Source organism: Rhinolophus sinicus, chromosome 5, assembly GCF_057876585.1.
Source record: "Rhinolophus sinicus isolate RSI-liver-muscle chromosome 5, RSI-T2T, whole genome shotgun sequence".
Taxonomy (NCBI): Eukaryota; Metazoa; Chordata; class Mammalia; order Chiroptera; family Rhinolophidae; genus Rhinolophus; species Rhinolophus sinicus.
Genome location: NC_142505.1, coordinates 106,031,536 through 106,054,448, shown reverse-complemented (window position 1 = coordinate 106,054,448; position 22,913 = coordinate 106,031,536). Strand labels below are relative to the sequence as shown.

Below are 22,913 nucleotides of genomic sequence, written 5' to 3'. Positions count from 1 at the left end.
GCCCACCAATTTTCAGACAGACGGGACGGAACTGAAGACCAAAGGCCAGCATTTGTTTGAGACAAGGGTTTAGCCTGGCTTCTGTCCTCGTCTTGTAACACCCACTATTAAGACCAGACTAGGACTCCTTCTATAGCTCTGGTGCCATGTCCTGCTCTGCACAGGACAGTCCCAGCTTGTACCTTGTGTTGTCCTGGAATCATTCCTGGTATCACTGCCTCTCACTCTCAAAAGTCCTCGTTTGGACAATCAACCATAGTCACTCCGCCTTTGGCCCAGTCACTAGCTATGCTTTTCAGTAAGAATCTGGAAAACTCCAGCTAGCCTAAGAGATGTGGGGATTTTAAAAGACCAAAGAGATCAAATACATTTCTATGGAAAAAAAAAAAAAAAAAGAAAACCAAAGAGCAGTGATATGCATTTGTTTGTAACAGGGAAAACATGGAAACAAGCCAATGTCCATAACAGGAAATGGTTCAATAAATCAAGGCTTGTCAAATGGAATACTATACATCAATGCAAAAGAAAAAAGTGGACCTATATGTACTGATGTGAAAAGATCTCCAAGGCAGATTGGTGAGAGAAAAAAGAAAACAGTTAATCAATGCAATATGCACGATGCCAGTTATCTTTTCTTTGTAATTGTACATATACTGGGGCTGCCAGAAGAATGTGTACAAGTGGCCACTTTGGTCAATGTTGCTCAAGCAGTAGTTTGCTGTAATCAGAAGTGTCTGGACGCTGATGGTAACCACTTCGAGTACCTCTTATAATTGCAGAAGTCAAACGTGACTTGTATTCATCTTTTGTTATCGGTATTTATTGAGTATTACCATGTTAACACAGTTTTCCTTCCTTAAAATGTGTATACATTTTTTTGGCACCCTCTGTGTGTACACACGTACACACACACACACATACATACACACACACACTGCATAGAGAAATGCGTGTAGAAAAATGCATAGAAAAGTACTAATAGAAACATAATGGTGCTGACAAAAACTGGTGGGAGACAGGAAATCCAAACACGCAGCCTTCGCCCTGCCCCACTCTCGCGGCGACGGGCTCGTCTTTCACAGAACTTATGGATGACGCTAAAAACAAGGCCATGTCTTGGTAACTATTGCCTTGTCCAGAGTTAGCCCTGCTTCTAACTCTCCAAATCAGAGAAAGCCCAGGCTGGTGGACCAGAGCCCGCCCTCAGCCCCTGTTCTTGCTGTGGGGATGCTAACAGAGTTTCTCTCTGCTTCCACCTTCTAAGAAATGACATTAAACATCTGGGGGGAAGGTCTTCCCTCAAGGTGAAATCTTGTATCTACTTGTTTTGTTATTTTGTTTACATGCTTTTTCTTCCTCCTTTCCAAATAAACCAAAGGTGCAATTCACTGTTTTTAAAAGGGGAGGGCAATTTCCTCAAAGGCATATTCTCAATAGTGAACAATTATTGCTTCCAAGTGTATAACATCTTGAAGAGCCCTTGGGACATCTCAACAAGCAGTGAAGTGGACAAGTAGGTGTGATCATCCCCATTTTATAAAAAGGACAGAAATAAAAAAGGACCGGAGGTGGGAGGATTAAGGGGGCTGCATTGAAAGGAGAAACTAAAGTTTACCTTACCAAGCCCCCGCTCTGTGCTTGGTCAGGAGCTAGGCAGCCTATGCAGGGACCACAATTTCCAGGACAACCCAGAGAAGGTGGTATTGTTACTCTTCCCTCCTTCGCCCCTGAAGGGAGGGGCTGGCACACTCACAAAGCCAGGGAGAGTTATCCCCTGGACCCCTCTGGGCGTGCTCTCCCCCGGCTTCACACAGAAGACTTTCCTCTGACACGAAATGATTTACTGCTCACTTCACCCCCGCCCCGCCACACTGAGCTGATTAAAAGAAAGGCTCTCTCACAACAGCTAAACAAGCAGATGAATGTTTTCATCAAAGCTAAATGCCCTTTAATAATCTGATGCCCATGTTCTCCCCTGACACCTGGCCGCTGTCAGTCTCCGTGAGGATGAGAAAGACCAAGCAGTCTCCACCTCCCACACCCACAGCAGCCGCCCAGGCCGGCGCATTCCCTCAGATGGACGCTGTCTGTTCCCTTGAAAGGTCTCCCTCCCTCTCCCCCTTCTTCCCTTCCTTTCTCCCTCATCTCTCCCTCATATCTACCTATCTAGCCAGTGACACTCACACCTCCATCCCATCCATCTTTACCTGGAATCTGTGATGGAAATTTCAAGGAAGGCAGCCCTCTGGGTGTGACCAATCTCATCTATCTATCTATCTATCTATCTATCTATCTATCTATCTATCTAAATCTCTTTTCTTTCTCATTCTCTTTCAGTCTCTGTCTATCTATCTATCTATCTGTATGCCTTTCCATCTCTCTCTCCATCTCCATCTCCACCTCACCTCTCTCTCCATCTATCTCTCTTCTCTCACATTCTGTCTTTTCCCCTTTAATCTCCCTTCCTCTCATCAGGTTCTCTAGGAAAAGCAACCAGCAGCGAAGGCAGCAAAGCAGAATGAAGAGCAACAGATGGACCCTTGTCCAGGCAGCCTCCCCAACGCAGAAGGTCAAGGTGAGGTGCAAGAGAAGTGAGAGCGTGGATGAAGCCAGGAGCCGGGCAGCCTGCGGTAACGATCTGCCCAGATGTTCAGGCAGTTGTGGAAAATCTCCTGGTGCCGCTCTGCCTGCCCCTCTTCAGAGGGAGCAGAAGCCTCTTGCATCTTAGGAGAGCGGGCGGCTCTCACCGCGGAAACCCGAGAAGATTCAGCACACAGTCCCAGGCCCAGCTCTCCAGTCCCCTGAGGATGCTGCCGCCCGGACAACATCCCAGAGAAAAGTGAAAGAACAGTTCTGCTGACAATTAAATTCTACCGTGTTTGCTACGTCCCAGGCTTTCCCTTCCCAGGCAGGTCTGAGCTCCCTGATGTCACCTCCCTTTGTCATCACCCCTGAGCGCCTGGGGAGGGAGAGACAAGCAGGTTAACCTGAATGGGGACCACTGAGAGCATGAAGCATGGCCACCGAGAGGACCTATCCTGTGAAGGAGACACTGCGCGTGTGCGCGGACTTGCTATAAAGTCACTGCTCGGTGTGTTTTATCAACTGGCAAGTATTTGTTGAACCCTTACAACCTGTAAGAAGTGTGCTAAGAATGTATTCTCTGCCCTCAAATGCCTGAAGCCACGGCAATGTGTAGGAAGGCATTGCATACACTGAAAGCAGCGTACAGAGGCAAGGCCATGCTATTATTCCGGTTATTATTACGGTTTTCTAGTTCAAGCGACAAAATGGTTTCTCACACCCCGTCTGCTCCCACCCCCACATTCCCCAAGCTCCACAACAGCATACAACCACTCTAGAATTTTTTTAAAGGGGATAGAGGTGCAAAAAGAGAAAATGCTGAGGCTCTCCCCTCGGTTTCTGACTTGTTGCAGTTTGGAACTCTGGAGGTGGGGGCGGGGAGCTCACATTGGAGCCAAAATAAAGACACAATCCAGGTGGAAGGCTTGAGGTCATCTTGGATCAACTTTCCTACAGCAGGCTTGTCTGCTTTTCTTCCCTTAAGAGCCTTTTGTTCTCCACCCTGGGACAACTCTGTCACCAACACTAGTTCTGAAGCCACTGTTTATGAAGCACCGACCACCAAGCAAACAGTATGCTAAACCATTTTGCTTCGACCAACATTCTGGTTATCATTGCTGCATCACAATAGACAATAGACCCAAAACATAGTGGTATGAAATCAGCCCTGTCGGTATGTTCATTGACTCTCTGGGTCAGGCATTTGGACAGGACACAGCAGGGATGGCTTGTATCTGCTCGGTGACGTCTGGGCCTCAGCTGTGAAAACTGGACCAGCTGGGCACTGGAATCATCTGGAGGCTTCCGCCCTCACAGGTCTGGCACCTCAGCTGGCATGACTAGAAGGCTGGTTCAGTTGGAACTGTCACTCAGTGTTCCTCCAGGTTGCCTCTGCGTGTGGCTTGGGCTCCCTCACAGCATGGTGGCCTCAGGGTAGTTCGACTTCTTACAGGATCGCTCATGGCTCCAAGAGCAAGTGTTCCAGCAAATAGGAAAGAAGGTACATGGGTTTTTCTGACCCAGGCACAGAGGTCATAGAGTGCCCCTTCTACAGTCTTTCATGGGTTATATTGGTCAAAGCAAACCTGCCCAGATTCAAAGAGCGAGGATATAGACCCCATTTCTCATGGCGAGGGGTGTCTGCAGCTATCTTCTACTGTATTCTCTTGTTTAATTTCCTCCATCATAATCCTTTGAGGAAGTGTGAATACTACCCCCATTTTACAGATGAGGACAATGAGCTTCAGGGAGCCTGAACAAGTCAAGCAGCCCTACTCCAGGGCCTGAGCTCCAAATCACTGCCCACAGGACGCACTGCCAGTCATTTCTGATGCCCTCCCTTCTTCTGAATGCTTTCCAAGTCCCCCGGCCCAAACCCCACGACCCTTCTTTCCTCACCTCTTTCTGTGGCTTTATGTGCTCCAAATTCCTTTCTGTGTTGGAAGTAGCCAGTGACACTCACACCTCCATCCCATCCATCTTTACCTGGAACCTGAGATGAGAATTTCAAGGAAGGCAGCCCACCAGGTGTGGCCAATGTCTAATGTCAGCTACCTATGGGTTCTTCTCTAAAAGGCCAGAGTAGGCATGGCCTTTGTCCTGGGGAGTCCCCACTACCTCAGCACAGCTGCTATGGTGGGCTGGGCCCTGGTGCACCCAGCTTTCACTCTGCCATTGGCCCGTGACTGGTTCTAATTGGGAAACAAAACCCACCAGTATTTGAGTATCTCCTTTCCTTATTATCATCAGGTGCCCTGAAATAAAAATGAAGATTTTAGGAATACAAATGGGGAAAGGGTAAAAATATTGGGGGCATAAAATGAAATGACAAAGCGTTACTACGGGTTAATATAAAGAGCTCATGGAAATCAGTAAGAGAAAAACTAAGATCTCTGTAGATAGTCTGATGATGCAAATAGGTGATACATTTAAGAAAGAAAAATACAAATGGGTTGCAAACATTTAAAAGCAATTAAAATACCTAAAAATAATTATAATATGCTGTTCTCCCTTTATATGTTTGCAAAGATTCTTAAAATGAGAATTCCCAAATTACTTTCCAGAGGATTGTACAAAGTTGTAGTCATGTTTCAAGAGGAGAGGGGCTCTGCCCAAGCTGCAGTGAGCAGGAAAGACCACCAGGAGACGGAGGACATTCGGCCATTAGTTCAGAGATGGCATTAAGGTATCCCATGCACATTCTGCTAGTTTCAACCTAGCACCTGCCACCTATGACCCACCCTGCAAGAAAACACAGCTAGGGCCTCCCCTCCACTGCCACCACACTTTGGCTATTGATAATAATCAAATTCAGCATTTTTAAATTAAGGCTGAGATCATCTGTTAAGGCCCGCAGAGAGAAGGAAGGCCTAGACCAGGGACTTACATAAGAAGAAGATTCAGGAATGCTGCCTCCTCTACATGAGGGAGAAAGGTGATGACTTCCCTGACTTAATTTCCCCACAGTAACTACTGTTTGCGTCAATGGACCCTGATCAATGAGAACCCATATTTTCCCAAGGCCTGCATGGTCCCCTGGCCACATGTCCGTGGGTGGTCCTCTCTCGGCAGTTGGAGTAATCCAGAATGATCCTGGGCAAGCTGGAAGGGAGCAAGTCTGTACTGAAGCCAAGAAGTAATTTCCCCCTCCAGCTTCCCAAGAGAAGGGAACCCTGAGGGCCACCGTGAGGCTGGAAATTAAGGGAGGCTGCCTCCCAGTTACCTAGGCTGTTGGTTTTGTGCATGTGCATGGGGTCAGAGGAGGGAGGGCATTGAAAAGGTTTTGTTATTGTTATTTGGAGTATTTTTCTCAAAAAAAGAAAAAAAAAAAAAAGGCCAGATACAACCGGCTTTGAATATAGACAGAGAAAAATGAGGAGACGTGGGTAACAGTGCTTAAATATGGGAGGAGACCCAGGGCCTACCGGCTGGCTGGTCCTCACACCTAAAAACACTTGTGCGCAGGGCCTGGATCTCTGCGGAGGGTTCACCACTGGCGGAGAAAGCCAGCAAGTTGGCCACAGGAACTTTGCAGAGGTTGGAAAACTAACCTCGGGTGGCACCTCTGGGCTGAGCCCTGCCCTCAGCCCCAGCTGGAGTCAGCTCGACTCCAGCTTGCAACAGGCTGGGGAGGTGAGGCTGCCGGAGGCGCAGCGGCCAGATTCCGGGGTCCCACTGAAAGTTAGGGCCCAGGAGCTCGCTCCTCCCCCCAACACCAGTCGCCTGGAGATTGGTGAAACCTCACTTTACCGCAGTGCCAGTGCCAAGGGCAACCTGGCACCCGGCAGGCGCTCACCCAAGCCCCTGTGGCCCTCTCCAAATGATAACCCTGATTTTCCTCTGGACGTGCGCAAGCGCGGTTACCGACATGGCCGCCAAAGCACGGCTCTCAACTAACCTATTGTCCAGATCGACTATTTTCATGGTTATAAAACGAAAAAAGGAAAAGAAAGGAAAAGTAAAAGCGCACACCTCACCCACCCCGGTGTTCACCGAAGGCTTCACCAGACGGGCCCATTTCAGCCTGTTTGTTGGTTTCTTCAGGGCGGGTTGGGAGTTCTAGGCCCCCCGCACCTTCATCCTGGCCCCCGCCTCTCCCCTCCAGCCACCGGGACCCCTCATGGGGCGGTGGGGCCTAGCGGAGGGCGCCGTGCATGACCCTAAGCGGAAGGGCCCCAGTCTGGGTCCTAATGCGGGTGGCGTCTCCCTTGACAGGCGGCGTTTGGGGACAACAGCGGGAACGGGAGATAAGGTGACATACCAGAGCAGATTTGGTGCACACGCTGATACTCCTCGCCGGACAGGAAACGCGGAGCTATTTAAAAGACCCTATCGATTACTTTATCTTTCCCGGAGGAAAGCTTCTTGCCGAGAGACAAAAGATGTTCTCTACCTAGCGATACAAGGCCACAGCCTCCACACACAGCGGAGCTCTGCACCGGCGATGCCCCATTAGGGCGCAAGGAGAGCAGACACACCGCAGAGCGCACACATGCGTGAGCCGAGATACGCTCTGGGGGCTGCGCAAGGGCGGGGGGGGGGGGGGGGGGCGGGCAACAAGGCCATTTCACAGGATAATCTTCAGTACCCTCTGAAAAAATATCTGGCTGTGTGCACTTAAAACACTCGCAAAGGAAGTGACTGTGCACTTATCTTTAAAGCGCACCAGTAAGTACATTTAAAGCGGGTTAGTGGTGGCCGTGAACGGATTTCACAGATACACGTCTACAGTGTAAACGCTCCCTGGTGCTCCTTGTAAGGGCTCGAATGTCCACAACTGTCATGTGTACACTTAAAGTGTGGGGATGTGTCAACAAAACCCCTGCGAGCGCGCTCACTTCGTGTTTCAATGCCCGCATCTCGCCAATCTGTGGGGAGCGCCGGACACCCTCGAGGACATCCCGCTCGCTGATACTGCATTTGCCCTGGAATCGTGCGGCTCTTTGGCCTTCGGGTTTCTGAGCCCTGGCCCGGGGAGGCGCTCAGTAAACAGATTGAACCCAATTGCACAGAATCGAATGGTGTTTCCTGTGTAGCAATTTTTCATCTAGGCATTGGCAAAGTACTCCACCCGGCCGTGGAAACTGCGCTTCGGGGTTTGTTTGGTTTTGGTTTTGGTTCTGGTTCCCCACACACACACACTCCACACACCCGCAGAGCAGGTTGGAAGAGAAGAGGAAGGAAGATGCGGGGGAAGGAAGGGTAGTGAGCCTAGGAAGGGTCAGTTGCCCGATGATCAGCCATTTCCAGCCTAAATTCAACACTGACCAGGCCGCAGCAACCCAGGGTGGAAGCTCCAGGGCCGCCGCCGGGGTGTCAGCCCGAGCTGGGGAAACCGCACGGATCTGAGCTCCGGGGGAGCCCAGCCGCAGCTCTAGGCCCCGCCAGCCCCCTGCGCTTTGGGCAAAGCAGTAGGCAGTTCTCCCAGCTAGGCTTCTCCTAAACCTGCGCGCCCACACCGGAGGTTTTTCCAAAGCCCTGGCTCCAGGAGCTGAACACCTACCCGGCAGGTGTGGACCGGCCCTAGAAAATCCAGTGTTTTCTTCCCAATATTCCTAATCGCTGTCCACCTGACTCAGCTTTGACCTTCCCCGATGGGATCCTGAGGGACTGATTCCAGCGTCTGGATTTCCTCTGCGTCTCTGCGCTGTTTCCCTGTTTCCGCTGATGCAGTTTGCAGCCCCAGGAGGAGGCACGTTTGAGCTGTTGGGAGGGTGGGAGGCAGCGGGAGCCGAGAGGAGAAAGCACGAAATTAACACGAAACGACAACGGAAGTTTGAAAGCGGCTCCCTCCGATCTGACAAACTCTAACACGAGTTTTAAAGTGGGTCACATAGATTGATGCAGGATAAATTTGGTTTTAGAAACATACCCCCCAAAACATGAGAAACTGGCTTACACAAAGATACAAACATCAAAACTTGGGCCAAAATGCAAATGTAGTTGCTCAGAAAACAAATCCAATACATAAGGAATCTTAAATTTGCAGGAAATATCTCTAGAAGGATGTATTTTTTTAAAAGCTGGTGACCACCTGGGTGAGGGTGGGAATTGACCCAGAAGAGGGAAGGAAACCTTTTGGGGTGATGCATCTGTTTTTTGTATCTTGATTGTGGTGGTCCTTACAGGGGCTGGTCATGTGTCAAGACTCACTGAACTGCACACTTCAACTGTGTTCATTCTGTTCTAGGTATTATATTATGCCTCAATAAAGTTGATTTAAAAAAATAAATAAACCCAGTAACAATTTTACTTTTAGGGAAGGGAGCTAAGTGTCTGGGGAGAGGCGTGGCATACTTTGCACTGTGTCTCTTTTTTACGTGTTTGTTTTGTTTTGTTTTCTGTCGTTGTTTTGGTTTTATAGTGTATTACTTATTCAAAATACATAAGTAGGATATTCGGTGATGTGAATATAATACAATGGTAAGAAAACCCACAAAAGCAGGAAAAGAAGAGGCTTGGACATCCCACTGTAAGGAGAAGAAAACGTATGCGCTCTCCAAGCCCAGAAAATATTTTGGAAGGGGAGATATATCTCTAATGATCAGATTTGTTTTACATGGGTTTTGCTCATGTTTAACACAACGGAAAATGAGGACTCAGAACTTTTCCGGTGCTTACTTGTGGTGTAGGTGGCTGTCGTCTCCTCCAGGACACACAGGGAAGGCTGGCCACAGGAGCGCTCTGACAGAAGACCCTAGGAGCCGGAGGCAGAGTTTCCTGCCTGCTGCGCCCGGCTCGGGCGAACAGAGCACTTTCCTGCTCCGAGCAAAGACACGGAGGCTCACTGCGCGGGGAGAAGGCCAGACCCAGGGTGCTCGACATCGCTGGCAGGTGGCAGTGGGGCTGCCCAGGGGCCTGAGCTGGAGCGGGGGTCCCTGGTGGACTGAGAGGACTGAGGCCGCGCTGCCTTCCTAGACCCAAAACTCCAGTGCCCCTCTGGGCCCATCTCCCCTTGGGGCCAGTGGCTGCAAGGGTCCCATCTGTTTGGGAGAACCACGTATGAAATACCTCCACTTCTTGCTCTAAGAGATAGGGAAGAGTCACTTCTACCTTGTTTAGGACAGGCTGCAGATCTGGTTCAGATTCAGAGCTATTTCAGAGAGGTTTTTTGGAAGCTGGCCTTCAAGAGACAGGTGGACAGTGGGCCAGAGGCCGCGGGCCAGGAAAATTAAAAACTGCCAGACTCCTCTGCTGGCCTGCGGTGGGGGGGTTACCGAGCTGGTGGGCCAGCTTCTACTGCTGCCCCACTGACAGCAGCAGACCCACAGCACCTTCAGGCAAACCAGCATTGTAAAAATGTGAACAAGCGCTCTTCCTAGTCTATACACCTTTGATTTCTAAAGTCGAAGATGAGGGGTGGGGCTCAGAAATATGCATTTTTCACATGTATGCCAGGGGATTCTGCCCTAAATATTTCCACAGCCCGAGTCTCTGCCCCTTCTCTAAAAGCATCACTTCATTACATTTGGGAAATCCTGATTGACGTTTATAAAAATCTCTTTAAGGCAATATATGCATATGGTAGACAACAAAAAGATAATTGTCTTTAAACTGTACTATGGAAAGTGTTATGTTTTATTCCTGACCCTCCCCTGCCCCAATTCACTTCGCCAAACGTTTATTACCATTTTGTTTTTCCTTTAAAAAAATCCATAGAACCATATATATGTACATATGCTCACATTTAAAACACAAATTCTGCAGCTTGTTTTGATAGTTAATATATCTTAAAATGTATCCATAAAAGTATATAAGTGAAACTAATTCTTTCTCATGGCCGCTAGTATTCTGTTTTATCAATGAGCATTTTTCTAAGCAGTCGCCTAAGATAGACAGATATATTTTTAATGTTTTGATCCTTTAAAAAATTAAAAACTTCAATGAAAAGACTCTTCCGGTGTGCATATACCTATAGACTAGTCCTAAAAGTGGAAACACCTGTTCAAAAGGCTTATGCGTTTTTAATTTTGATAGTACCAAATTGCTCCAGAGATTTACCAATTTATACTTCCAATCAACAACGTAAAAGAGTGATGAGGCAAAGTAATTATAAACACTTTGATGTTTGCCAAACTGATAAGTGAAAACATTTGTCTCTGTCTTTTAATTTGTCTGGCCTTTCTTTCTTTCTTTCTTTCTTTCTTTCTTTCTTTCTTTCTTTCTTTCTTTCTTTCTTTCTTTCTTCTTTTCTTTCTTTCTTTCTTTCTTTCTTTTTTTCTTTCTTTCTTTCTTTCTTTCTTTCTTTCTTTCTTTTTTTCTTTCTTTCTTTCTTTTCACCAGCAAGGTTCTGCTATTCTTGGCCAATTTTTCAATTGTTTCTTGGGTCATTTTCTTATTGATTTACAAGAACTCTTTCCATATTGTGGAAATCAGTTTTTTCTTTTCATTATTTCTAGCATTTAACATGTATGTTGTTTCTCTTTGAATCTATTAATGGTATTTTTTGCTGAGCACAGTTTATTTTTATGCCATCAGGTTTATATAATTGATCTTTTATGGTTTCTAGGTCTTTAGTTCTCCTCATCCACCTTCCCAAATACAAAATTATTATCTTACTCATCTATAGCACTTTTATGTTTCACTACTTAGGTTTAAATTTGTAGTATCTCTGGAATTAAATATATTTGGTGTGAGAATATTCCATTTTCCTTTCCCTAATATCACTTTCACTATATTTGGAATGTGTAATTTCATGGACCACACTCCCCAAAATAGCACATCACAATTGGCAGGGACCTTAGTTCCCATCTTACCAGTTTCACTTTGTAGGTTAGACAATCACCTACATGCCTCTCCACCCCTCCCCACTGTCCACGTGAGTCTAGGTAACAACATGGGATGTTTCTCAGAATAGCACAGCTGGGAAGGGACCTCATGCCGCCAATCAGAGGAAGGCAGAACCAGAACCCAGTACTAGCCCATAGTCCAGTACTCTTTCTGGTACAATTCTGCCTCCTTCAGAGTCTATGCACCTTGGGCTGCGCAACCCAGCACCCAGTGCATGGTGGGCACCCAGTCAATGTGGGTGAAGGGACGCAGGAAATCAAGCTGAGTGGCCGATACTGACCAAGCTATGGAGTCACTTGGAGGCTGGGTGGAAGTTCCAGCCCACTCTTTCAGACTTTCCCCTGATTGCCCCGCCCACACTCATACTTCACACACAAATTCACCAGGCAGATCTGCCCTCTGCTCTCCCCTTCTGTGGGCCCTAGGCCCTTCCTATGACTGAGCAACTATGGATAGACAGCCCTTAAAGCAGCCCAGGAGACTTCCTGCTGGTCCCAGGTGTCTAGGACAGGCGACCCTGGGGCAAAAGCCAGATAAATTGGGGCCTTGGGAACATGAAGATGGTATTTCCAGGGCTCGAATTAGACCGCCCAGAAAGCAGGCCAGCTAAATAATTTGTGGGTCCAATATAAAATGAAAATGTGAAGCCTCTTGTTCAAAACCTATCGAAAACTTTCAGACAGCAACAGCAGAGCACAGGGCCCTTCTCAGCCCAGGCCCTGTGCAAAGGCACAGGTCACATGCCCATGACGCCAACCGTCAGGGAAGGATAGGGTTAATTACAGGGGAGGGGAAAGAAGAGTTCTCCTTAGGTCTCTAAAGGTTCAGATTTTAGGTAAAGTGGGCTGGGGGGGTCATTCATAATTGCCAAAAGGTGGAAATAAAGCAAATGTTTCATCAACGAATGAATGTAGATACAAAATGTGGTCTATCCAGACAATAGAATATTATTCAGCCATAAAAAGGAATGAAGAACTGATACATGCTACTATGTGGATGAACCTTAAAAACAATACACTAAGTGACAGAAGACAGTCACAAAAGACCACATAGCATGTGATTCCATTCGTATGAAGTGTTCAGAATAGGCAAATCTATAGAGGCAGGAAGTAGATTGATTAGGGCTGTCTAGAGCTGGGGGAGATGGGAGATGTGGGAGAGGGTTGCGGTTGATGGCTAAAGCGTACAGGTCTCTTTTGGGGGTGATGAAAATGTCCTAAAAATCAATTGTGTGATGGTCACACAACTGTGAAATATACTAAAAATCATTGAATTGTATACGTCAAATGCTGAATTGCGTGGTATGTTAATTGCATCTATAATATCTTAATAAAGCTGTTCCCAAAAGAAGAAAGCGGAAGGAAGACGAGGTGGTGGAGGGGGGACGGAGGAGGAGGAATCTTAACTTTCTCCTTCTTTCTTTCTCTCAAACGAACTTTATGCGGGAAGCCTCCCTAGCTCGTGACGGTTTTGGGGAACCCAGCATTCCAAATCCAGCAGCCTGGTCTTCTGTAGCTTCGTTGGGGTTTGAGGGGAGTGTCTTGCTCCCTCACCAGTTGGTATGGCTCTAGGAGGCAGCGCCGGGCAAGCAAAGAAAATATTCACAACTCTGTAGTCAGTCCTATGTTCAAGTCCTGACAATGTCACTTCCCATCTGTCTGACTTCCAGTAAGTCGCTTCACCTCTCTGAGCCTCTTTCTCCTCTACTGAGCGATCGAGATTAGCCGATCAGGGATGACATAGGTGACAGCGTGTGGCTCACCCAGGGAACGCTCAAGAAACGGCGACGCGAGGAGGATTTGGTACCGGCGGAGCCACTTGAACAAGGCGCGACCCAGGACAGGACAAATCCGGTGCCGCGGGGGCCTCCCGACGCCCCAGGAGCGCAGGGCGAGGGCGGCAGTCCCCAGAGTCGCCCCTGCCCCCAGCCCCGGGCCCGGAAGGAAGCCTGAGCGGGGAGCCGGGGCGAGGGCCGGGAGCCGGGCCCGCAGCCACCGCCGCTCATCCATCAGCCGGACGAAGAGCAGAGGCGCGCTCTCGGCCCTCTGTTTGCTTTCTCGCCAATTATTGCCTTGCCGCAGCCCCTTTGTTGATACAGTAGTCCGAAAAAGTGCTAATGTTCATTTATCAGGGGGCCCGCCCGGGACTCCCACGAGTTGTGATTCTTCCCAAAATATAAACATGGGGCGAGCGTCCCAGACAGAAACCCCCATCTGTTTCCCCGGCGCGGGCCGAGAGCGAGGCGTTGTTGAAGATAAAGCCGCGGATAACGCCGCCTGTCTCCAATGGACGTCTCCCCGGCGCATTAATGACATTCCCGGTGATAGTTCCAGCTTATCTTTCAATTAATCATATATACCTTTCGCGGCCGGCCCTGCTGATTGCAGGAACTGGGGGCTGGCTCGGGCTGCGCCGATTGCTCTCCAATTAATAATATTTTATGTGCGCAGAAGGCGCTAGAGTCATCCTGGAATTTGGCTCATCTTAAAGCACCAACTCTTTAAAAGGCAAGGAAATAGACGGATAGATTTTCAACCTCTCCTCTCTGCCTCCTTTTGTCTCTCTTGGCCTTTCTCTGGACTGAAGGCTGTTTGTTTGTCCTGCTGGTTTGGCCAAAGCTCGGCTTAGAGAGGCGGCCAAGATAGATCAGCTGCCCTTGGGAAGGAAGATGCGTCCCTGGTGGGGCTGGAGAATCCGATTTCCACCATCCCCATCCCCAATTATTGCAACTTCTATTTAAAGAAAACAACAAAAAAAAATTTTTTCTTGTTTACTCACTCAGAAACAGGACTGTAAATACAAGCTAGAGATTGCTCTTGGACATTTGTCTGCAGAGCCCAGCATGGGTTGCCCCAATTTCGATTTTGCATCTACTTATCCGTTTTTTCCGTTTCCTCTCTCCGGCAATGCTAAGGCCTGTTTCAGAGGCAGGGGAAATTATTACGGTTTTCACAGAGGGTGTGGGGGGTGGAGAAACAGCTGATTTTGTCCAAGTAGGGAGGGTCTTCCTCCCTCCCCTTTTCATGACACCTGACCCACAGGTCTGTCAGCCCCGGGAACCCCCATTCCAAAATAGTGATAAATCTTCATCGCCTGGATTTGCAGAGGAAATGCTAATTTTTTTCTACCTCCAGAACTATCTCTTAAGAAAAAAAAAAGAAACTAAAAACAGGGATCCCGGATGCAGCCTCAATGTCCCCCATTAAATGGTAATATTTCAGGCGTCGGCTCACACTAATCTTTCAAACTGTCATCGCGAGCCGCCTGGCCAGCCCATTCACTTAACAGAGCTCCCAGGACCCTCACTCTGAGCTCTTTTCAGCGACATGTTTAATTGAATCGGATGTGGCTCGTTTGCCAGACGTCACCGCCTGGGCGATAGGCATCCTCTCCCACTCCCCAAAAACAATCTTCAAAGGCGAGGCGGGCCCCCAAGCTAGGTTAGTTCATTGCAATAACTAACATTGGCCAAAAGCCTGGCGAGCAAGGGCCAAAGAGAGGCCCCTGCTGTGCAGACCCTTCGAGGAACAAGTCGGGTCGGGAGGCTGGGACGTGGGCGAGTGCAGAGGGTTCCTGGGCCTTGAGAGCTTCCACAGTTGGAAAAAGGCATCTTTTCTCAAACCAAGTTAATGGTCCTAGAACCGCGAGTCATCCCTGGCTCAAAATCTCGAAGTGAGACTCGGCCGCAGTGGCCCGGGCCTGGTACTAGCGGCTGGCGCCTGGAAGCTGGGGTCGCAGTCGTCCGAGCCTCCGGGACCGCGAGCACGCGTAAGCGCGCGTGCACGCGCGATGGAGGCTCCACTCTCCCTCTCTCTAGCCTGGAGGCCGCAGGAACGTGGGTCTGACGAGAGGCTGGGAAGGTCCCGACGTTAGACCTACGCTTGACTCCACTTGCGACCTTGCTGGGAGCGCGGCCCGTCAGCTCACTGTCCGGCTTGAGCAGCCTAAGGTTCTTGTTCTGGACAAATCCCACCTTCTCCCCCTGCTTTGTGCGTTTCCTCGGAGCCTTGGGTGCGCGTTTTGGAGCCTGGCCCGAAGCCGGGTCCTTAGCTGGCCTCCGGCCCTGAGCCGCCTTGCTTCTACTCCAAATGCTTCTTCCCTAGTCCTCCACCCGCCCTCTGCAGGGAGCGGAGCCCTCCAAGTCCCCACTCGGCAGCGAGTGCTTGCACCGCCCGCGCCTCCCCCGCACAAGGTAGGGTCGTAGAAAATCGCCGCCTTTTCCCTGACAAGCCTCGCTATCCCCGCGACAGGGTAAGGCAGCGACCTTAACCTGAGGCCATTCTGCCTGCCGGATCCTCCCTGCAATTGTACACAAAACAGAGTGCCTTTCTGCAGGGTTCTGGGGGTGAGGGGAGAGCCTGAAGCTTTCATTAGATCTCCCAAGGTACCCAGAGGAGGAGGCGGATCCCGCATAATCTGGCCAGGTAACTTGCCTTCTGAAGCCCTGGTAGGTTTGTCCTACAGACGGTCCCGACTTTACTGACTCTGGGCTAAAAATTAATACCCTGCTGCCCATAGCCTTCTCCCAGCGCCTGGCCCAGCCATCTCCGGGGTGACGCCTTGGGAGCTGGCTCAGAGACCTCAGAGAAATCCTGGCCACACTGAGCTCATAGGAGCCCCCGACCCTGAAAGCTAAGCCTCGGCTGGGGCCTGAGGACCTGGGGCTGGCAGAGGCCTGGGGATAGGGGAAGGAGGGAGGCAGGAATGGGGGACCCCAGAATGGGAGACACTAGGGGGAGGGAGCTAGGGTGCTCTAGAAGACAGCTTTCCTCTAGGAGGCTGTTTGCCAACAGAGATTTGGGATTTGTTTAATTATTATGGGGAGGGTCATCTCTCTGGGAGGAAGGAGACTGGCAGTGAGGGGCGCCCCCAGAGTTGTCTGTGTAAAAGTCCCATCACTGTAGGACCTGGACAACCCATCCCACCACCAGCCACCTTGCCTTCCTTTCTGCTGGACTCACCCAGGAGCCCCCAGGACCCGGGCTCCTGGGAAAGGGGAGACTATTGGAGCATGACTAGCCCTGTAAACCAAGCCAAACAGAACCTCCAAATTGTCCAGCATCTCCCCCTCTTCCATCACCCCAGTACAACACCCCCTTCTCTTATTCAGACTCTTCCCAGTCAGAACACCTTCCGTAACAAAGCCTTTAAGACTCCTGGAAATGAATCCTCTCCCCAGCTCCCCACCCAATCCTTCCCTCTCCTGTTCTGTTTTGGGCGCTGACAAACATTTCTTCAAATCCCGAATCTGGCCGTATTCGGATAAGAACCGGGTCCCTCCCAATGAAGGCGTCGTGGTGGGGTTTTTAAGCTAAACTGTAGGGAAATCTCAGGCTGCAGGAGCGAAAGGAGAGCCAAGTGTGTCGCGGCCCCTTTAAAAAGCTGAGCAGGATTTTTTTTTTTTTTTTTGAGCCGAATGACTATATTAGGTGACACGAAACTGCTCATCGCTCCTGTCAACGCGGCCCCTGGCCCAATGGCAGGCTGAGCCCCCCTCCTCCGTCTGGGTCCCGCCTCTCCTGCCCCTGGGCTCCTCGCTACCTGCCTCCCGGCCACAACCCGAGAGCGAAGGCGGGTGCACGGGTGGGCGGGCGGGCAGCGGGCACCATGCAGAGAGGCTGCCAGGGAGCGTGGGCAGCGCTGCTCTCTGCCGCCCACCTGGTGCTGTGAGAGGCGCGCTGCCACCATGTTCCCCAGCCCTGCGCTCACGCCCACACCCTTCTCGGTCAAAGACATCCTGAACCTGGAGCAGCAGCAGCGCAGCCTGGCCGCCGGGGAGCTCTCGGCGCGCCTAGAGGCCACGCTGGCGCCTGCCTCCTGCATGCTGGCCGCCTTCAAGCCCGAGGCCTACGCCGGGCCAGAGGCCGCGGCGCCCGGCCTCCCCGATCTGCGCGCGGAGCTGGGCCCCGCGCCCTCGCCCGCCAAGTGTGCGCCTACGTTCCCAGCCGCCCCTGCCTTCTATCCGCGTGCCTATAGCGACCCCGACCCCGCCAAGGACCTTCGAGCCGAAAAGAAAGGTGAGGAGGAAACACAAGATTCTTTTACCTTCTGGGTCACTCTTGTCCCCAAACCCCGCCGCCAAAAAACTCTGGCCTGAGTGGAGGAGACTCGCGTGCCTGGGCGGAGGGCCGAGCTCAGGGTCTCTGAGTGTGAGAAGCGACGTTGTCACAGGGCCCCCCCCACACCCCGCGTCCGGAGGTTTAGAGAAAATGCTGGGTTGAGAGGATTAGAAAGGAGAGACAAAGAAATTTTTGTTGTTGTTGGCCTAACAAAGCCTCAGGCAGCAGCAGCCCTGCTCCTAGACCTGTTAGAAGTTGAGGCATCGGTTTGTGGTAGACAGAACAGAGGAAGAAAGAGATATTCTCTGTATCAGGGTTGTTGTTGTTTTAATCTTTTTTTGGTCTTTTTGAGGCTCTGAGAAAACCGCTAAACAGAAATTAAAATGCGGCACACTAGACATGCTTTTTGCGCATAATTGGAGGAGCGTACAGGACCAGCTGTAGCCCAACGGGAACCCGCGTTTCTGGGGCTTTTCCTTCTTTGTTCCAGGAGAGTGAATCTTTAAGTACTAGGAGCTCTATTTAAAATTGGGATACTGCGGATTCTCGGGGAATCTGACTTAGTAGCTGTATTTTTCCAATACAATTTTGGACACGGCCAGGTCCGAGAGGCACTCTCCTGCAAAAAGTTAGAAAACTCCGTGCGTCTATAGGCGCAGGGCCGTGGAGAAGACCGGGAAGGTGGTGGAATTGCGGTGCATACCATCCCAGGGACTAGTGAGGGGAGTAGGGAGAGAGGCTGGCCAGCCGGAAAGGGGGCGCACTGGGGACACCTTGGCCCAATGCAGGGTCCCCGCGAACCGGGGGAGGCCGAGGGCGCTGGGCGAATGGGCCACTGCGAGCCCAGAAAAGATCTTTCTGTGAGGCTAGGAGCGTTTGTGTAGAAGCGGAGGGAAGGCCCGGGAACAGCTGCCCGCCGGCACCGCGGGCTGAAACGCTGGCTACCAATTCGAATCTGAGCATGCGGCTAGGCGGGTTCCGAGGGAGGCCGCCTGCCCACCCGCGTGGCTTCCTGGGCACTGCACAAACCCAGCGCCCGCTGCGGAGAGCCTTCGATCACCAAACCAACACCTCTTGGCCTTCTGTATCTTCGGTTCTTTAATTGTGAGACAATGTGACTGGTCCTGAGGTGGGCCTTGGTGTCCCTTCATTTAACTTCTCAAACTAAAGCAGCTTTAATCTAATCCACCCCAGTGCTGCGTCTGGTTATATTTTCTTTGCAGCCTGAAATTATAAATCACTATCCATCTCCTGCAGCCGAATATGAACTACCCAAGGGCAGAGACAGCTGTTGTTTTGTTCTCCAATGCCTAGAGCCATGCCTGGCACATAGTAGGCATTCGATAAATACTGACTGCAGAGCGCAAACGGAGCCTTCCGTGGCGCCCAGTGCACTGGGTAGAGTGACACAGCCAAGGTGGTCTCCCCAGCCAGCACGGGGTGGCACTGACTAGGGCCCATTACCCGGCGGGCGCTCCGTGAGTGGAGCCGCTCTGACCCAGCGTCTCTGCCTCTCTGCCCTCTTCAGAGTTGTGCGCGCTGCAGAAGGCGGTGGAACTGGATAAGCCGGAGACCGACATCGCGGAGCGACCCCGGGCGCGACGGCGGAGGAAGCCGCGCGTGCTCTTCTCGCAGGCGCAGGTCTACGAGCTGGAGCGCCGCTTCAAGCAGCAGAGGTACCTGTCGGCCCCCGAGCGCGACCAGCTGGCCAGCGTGCTGAAGCTCACATCCACGCAGGTCAAGATCTGGTTCCAGAACCGGCGCTACAAGTGTAAGCGACAGCGGCAGGACCAGACTCTGGAGCTGGTGGGGCTGCCCCCGCCGCCGCCGCCGCCGGCCCGCAGGATCGCGGTGCCAGTGCTGGTGCGCGATGGCAAACCCTGCCTCGGGGACTCGGCGTCCTACGCGCCAGCCTACGGCGTGGGTCTCAACCCCTACGGCTATAACGCCTACCCCGCCTACCCGGGTTACAGCGGCGCGGCCTGCAGCCCTGGCTACAGTTGCACCGCGGCTTACCCCGCCGGGCCCTCCCCGGCGCAGTCAGCTACCGCTGCGGCCGCTGCCAACAACAATTTCGTGAACTTCGGCGTCGGGGACTTGAATGCGGTCCAGAGCCCCGGGATTCCACAGGGCAACTCGGCAGTGTCCACGCTGCACGGTATCCGAGCCTGGTAGGGAAGGGACCTACCTGGGGCGCCCCGACGGATCCTATCTCTAGCGAGTGGTACTGACCCTCGAGGGGAGGGAAGGCTCCTGATGCGTTTTCTGCAGCCCTCGGATTTCACATTCACTCCCGCAGAGGCATCGCGGCTTTTCCCGCCCCACGTGCCTTTGTCCCTATGCGGGAGAGTTTGTGGCAGAGTTGGAGTAAGTGGTCCCGCAGCCTGGCACCTTAGCTGTCGGCCCCAGAGTGCACCCCCAACAAGCCGAACAGAGGCCAGTTGGGACTGGGAGCCCGTGCGGGCGTGGCAGGACTAAGATCCGGCCTCCTTTCCCCAGCGTCGGCCAGGCGCCCAGGCCCTCGCTGCCTTGCCGCCGCCCACCCACCGTATTTATGTTTTTACCTGTTGCTGTAAGAAATGAGAATCCCCTTCCCATTAAAGAGAGTGCGCTGACCCCGCATGTGTGCTTCTTTCAGCTTGCGGTGCTTCAGAAACGGTTTCAGAGGGCAGAGGCCTTCCTGCGCTGGTCTTGAGTAGCGGGCGTAGACATTCACTGAGCAAATCGATGATAATAATGATAATAAACCACGCTCGGTCCCTTGGTGGGCACTTTCTGGGGTTGTCTCTTATAATCTTCAATAAAACGAAGAAAGGGGGGGGGGCATCCTATTTTAAAGTTTAGCGGACTGAGAGTCCTGGAGAGGTTTAATGACTCTCCTCAGGCAAGCAGCCAGTACTGGTAAACCTGAGGTTCGAGTCCCGGTCTCTCTTTAGAGACCAAAGGTACCTGCCCCCAGCTCCTAACTGCATCCCCCTGAACCTTGCTGTGTGCCGGGTACTGTTCCACGTACTGGAATTAAATGGAGAGCAAAGGGACCTGGGCCCTGTGAGAGAGGAGGGCACCATAACTCATCCTGCTTAGAAAAATGCCCTAGCCCATTTTACAGGAAAAGCTGAGAACCAAAGTCCTTGCCACGCTTCCGGGAAATCCCCAGCCCAGCGGTATTCTGGGTGCAAGTGCCTGAGGTCCCGAGGCCTGAACCTCACCAGCTGATGGTTTGGGCTGAGCTCAGAGCCCAGACCCAAAGAGGTGTCCTGCAGACTGAGCTCACCTGGAGCTGTGGCTGCCCGAGAATCGAGAATCGATGTGGCCAGGGAACCCTTTCCCCAGCCCGACCGATGTGCTCTCCTCTGGGCATTTAACGAATGTCTCCATCATCCTGACAACAAATGCTATTTCTGTATAGGATTTACAGGTGAGAAAACTGAGGCTTAGCTCAATCGAGCTAAACACCCACTGGCTGTGGGATTTGCCCATTGCACGCGTCCTCCTTTTCATCTGGAAAATGGGGATAACAAAAGTACCGTGCTCTGAGCCCACCAGTCCACAGGGGCTCAGGCCTGACTTCCAGCTCCGACATCCACAGCCCCCAGTGCCAGGTGGAACTGGCGCTTCTTAAAAAGGATGAAAGCCGGAGGGAGTCGGGGCTTTGTGTTCCTGAGGAATATGGGTTTTTTGCAGTTTTGCTGGGAAGCGTGGGGCTGAATGCGTTGGGGTGTGCGATGTCAGGTGGGGAGCTCCCGGTCACAACCAAAATATTACTTGTGGCGTTCTGGGACCGATCGCACCATCGCAGCTTGTTCTGGTCCTGGCACCCAGGAACAGGAGCTATCCCGCTCCTGCCAGGGATCAGGGATCGTGCAGCGCTGCTGGAGCCTGTTCAATGGGCGGTTCCGGTAAGTGCTGCCCCAGCCTCCCACAGGAGAGGGGGAGATGGCAGGGTTCTAAGTGGTACTGCTTGCCGAGAGCCACTCAGTGCGTGGGGTAGAGGGTACCCGCATGTGTGATGGGAAGGAAGGGGAAAGAGCTGAGCTCAGGGCTTGGCTCCAGGCCCAGACTTGAATTCCCTCTGCTATAAGGTCCAAGCCAGCCTGGCAAGGGACACGGGGAGGGGGCTGTGTTCAGCACAGCCCGGGGAATTGGCCTCCTGGGCCTAGCATCGGGCTGCGAGCCTGGTGTGTGAGTTAAGAGCTCTCTAACCATCTCAGTGATGGCGCTGTGGTCCCATCTCATGTAGGGACACACCTGAGGGTCCCCCACGCCACCAGACCAGCTCTTAAGCCAGCCGGGCGGGCGCGCTCCTTCCCCGCATCCCCGACTTGCAGTCTCAGCAGGCAGCCTAACTCATATAATCGCAGGGATCTTTCTACCTGGCACTCACCACCTTGAAGCTCCTAATCAGATCAGTGTATTTGCCCACGTCCCCCTGGGGTTCTGCCCAGCTGCAGGTCTTTTTCATCTTATACTAGCCTGCGGTAATATTAGACATAGTATTTCTTTCACTGACTTTATACCGCGAAGTTTTCTCTGATGCCTTCCTCTTTGTCGTCCTTCAGGGACCAGCTGAGTGATCACAAGGTCTCTCACCAAAGAAAATCAATGGCTGGCTGGCAGTTGGGCATGCCAGATGCCGGAGCCAGGATTCCGGCTGCACGCTGTACGGGGCTCTCTAATCTAATTCATCATAGTCTGCAAACCAGGAAACTGAGGTTCCATCAATGGTCAAGGTCATATATTTTCTGATTATGGGAAGTGCACCCGCCAAATCCTGAAGGGCTGGGGACCTGTTTAAGAAACGAGAGCGTTTGTCTCTCTCCTAAAGATGCAGAGGGAACTGCTCCCGGTCACTGCACCCTGCTGACACCATGCTCTCACCAGTGGGGTGAGGCTCTCAGGCTTGACATCCAGGCTCATTACGAGACCATCTGTAGAGCACGGAGCTCTGGCAAGCGGCCGGAGACTCTTGCCCAGCTGAGGATGCTGGGTCCCAGAGCCCGGGCGCCAGGGGCGCAGGGTCAGAAGTATCCTTTACTAACGTCATGCCCGCATGGATAGAGCGATCCCTCCCTAAATCAGATTGGTAATATTTGTTTGGTTTTTCAATTATTATGTAAGCGACGCGTGCAGAGTGAGAAAATTAAACCAGTACAGAAAAGTGAGAAAAACTACAATTTCGAGCACCTCCCAGGAGGCAAAATGCGGAGATTGGGGTGACGCTGTAGGGCTCCGAGTGCGTGGATGCCAGCGGGCACATAGGAAACTAGTTATATTTAATACATTTAAAAAAATAAAACAAGCACATGTAACAGTTTGAAAAAATAAGGAGACGTAAACTGTGACATTAAAAAGAAAACAGCTGGCTCACGAAGCTGGGGTGGAGCCCTGCAAGCTGGCATAGGAGAGCCGCAGGCAGGGGGTCCCCAGGACAAGAGGCCATATCCATCCCCCCAGGCCACCGAAGCCCTCCCCGCCAAGCCC

At 51.6% G+C, this 22,913-nt stretch overlaps 1 protein-coding gene and 1 long non-coding RNA gene across 2 annotated transcripts; one reads left to right on the top strand and one right to left on the bottom strand.

Moving 5' to 3' along the window:
* Positions 1-975: 975 nt before the first annotated feature.
* On the bottom strand, positions 976-7,051 carry LOC141567311 (uncharacterized). The gene is made up of 3 exons (XR_012489885.2): positions 6,556-7,051; positions 4,483-4,576; positions 976-4,169 (listed from the first exon to the last, which is right to left on the bottom strand). It is a non-coding gene; the product is annotated as an uncharacterized LOC141567311 (long non-coding RNA).
* Positions 7,052-16,923: 9,872 nt separating this feature from the next.
* Positions 16,924-20,047, top strand: NKX2-5 (NK2 homeobox 5). Its single transcript, XM_019740178.3, has 2 exons — positions 16,924-17,390; positions 18,961-20,047. The coding sequence occupies exons 1-2, from the start codon at positions 17,060-17,062 to the stop codon at positions 19,605-19,607; spliced, it is 978 nt and encodes a 325-aa protein (XP_019595737.1). The 5' UTR covers positions 16,924-17,059; the 3' UTR covers positions 19,608-20,047.
* Positions 20,048-22,913: the final 2,866 nt, after the last annotated feature.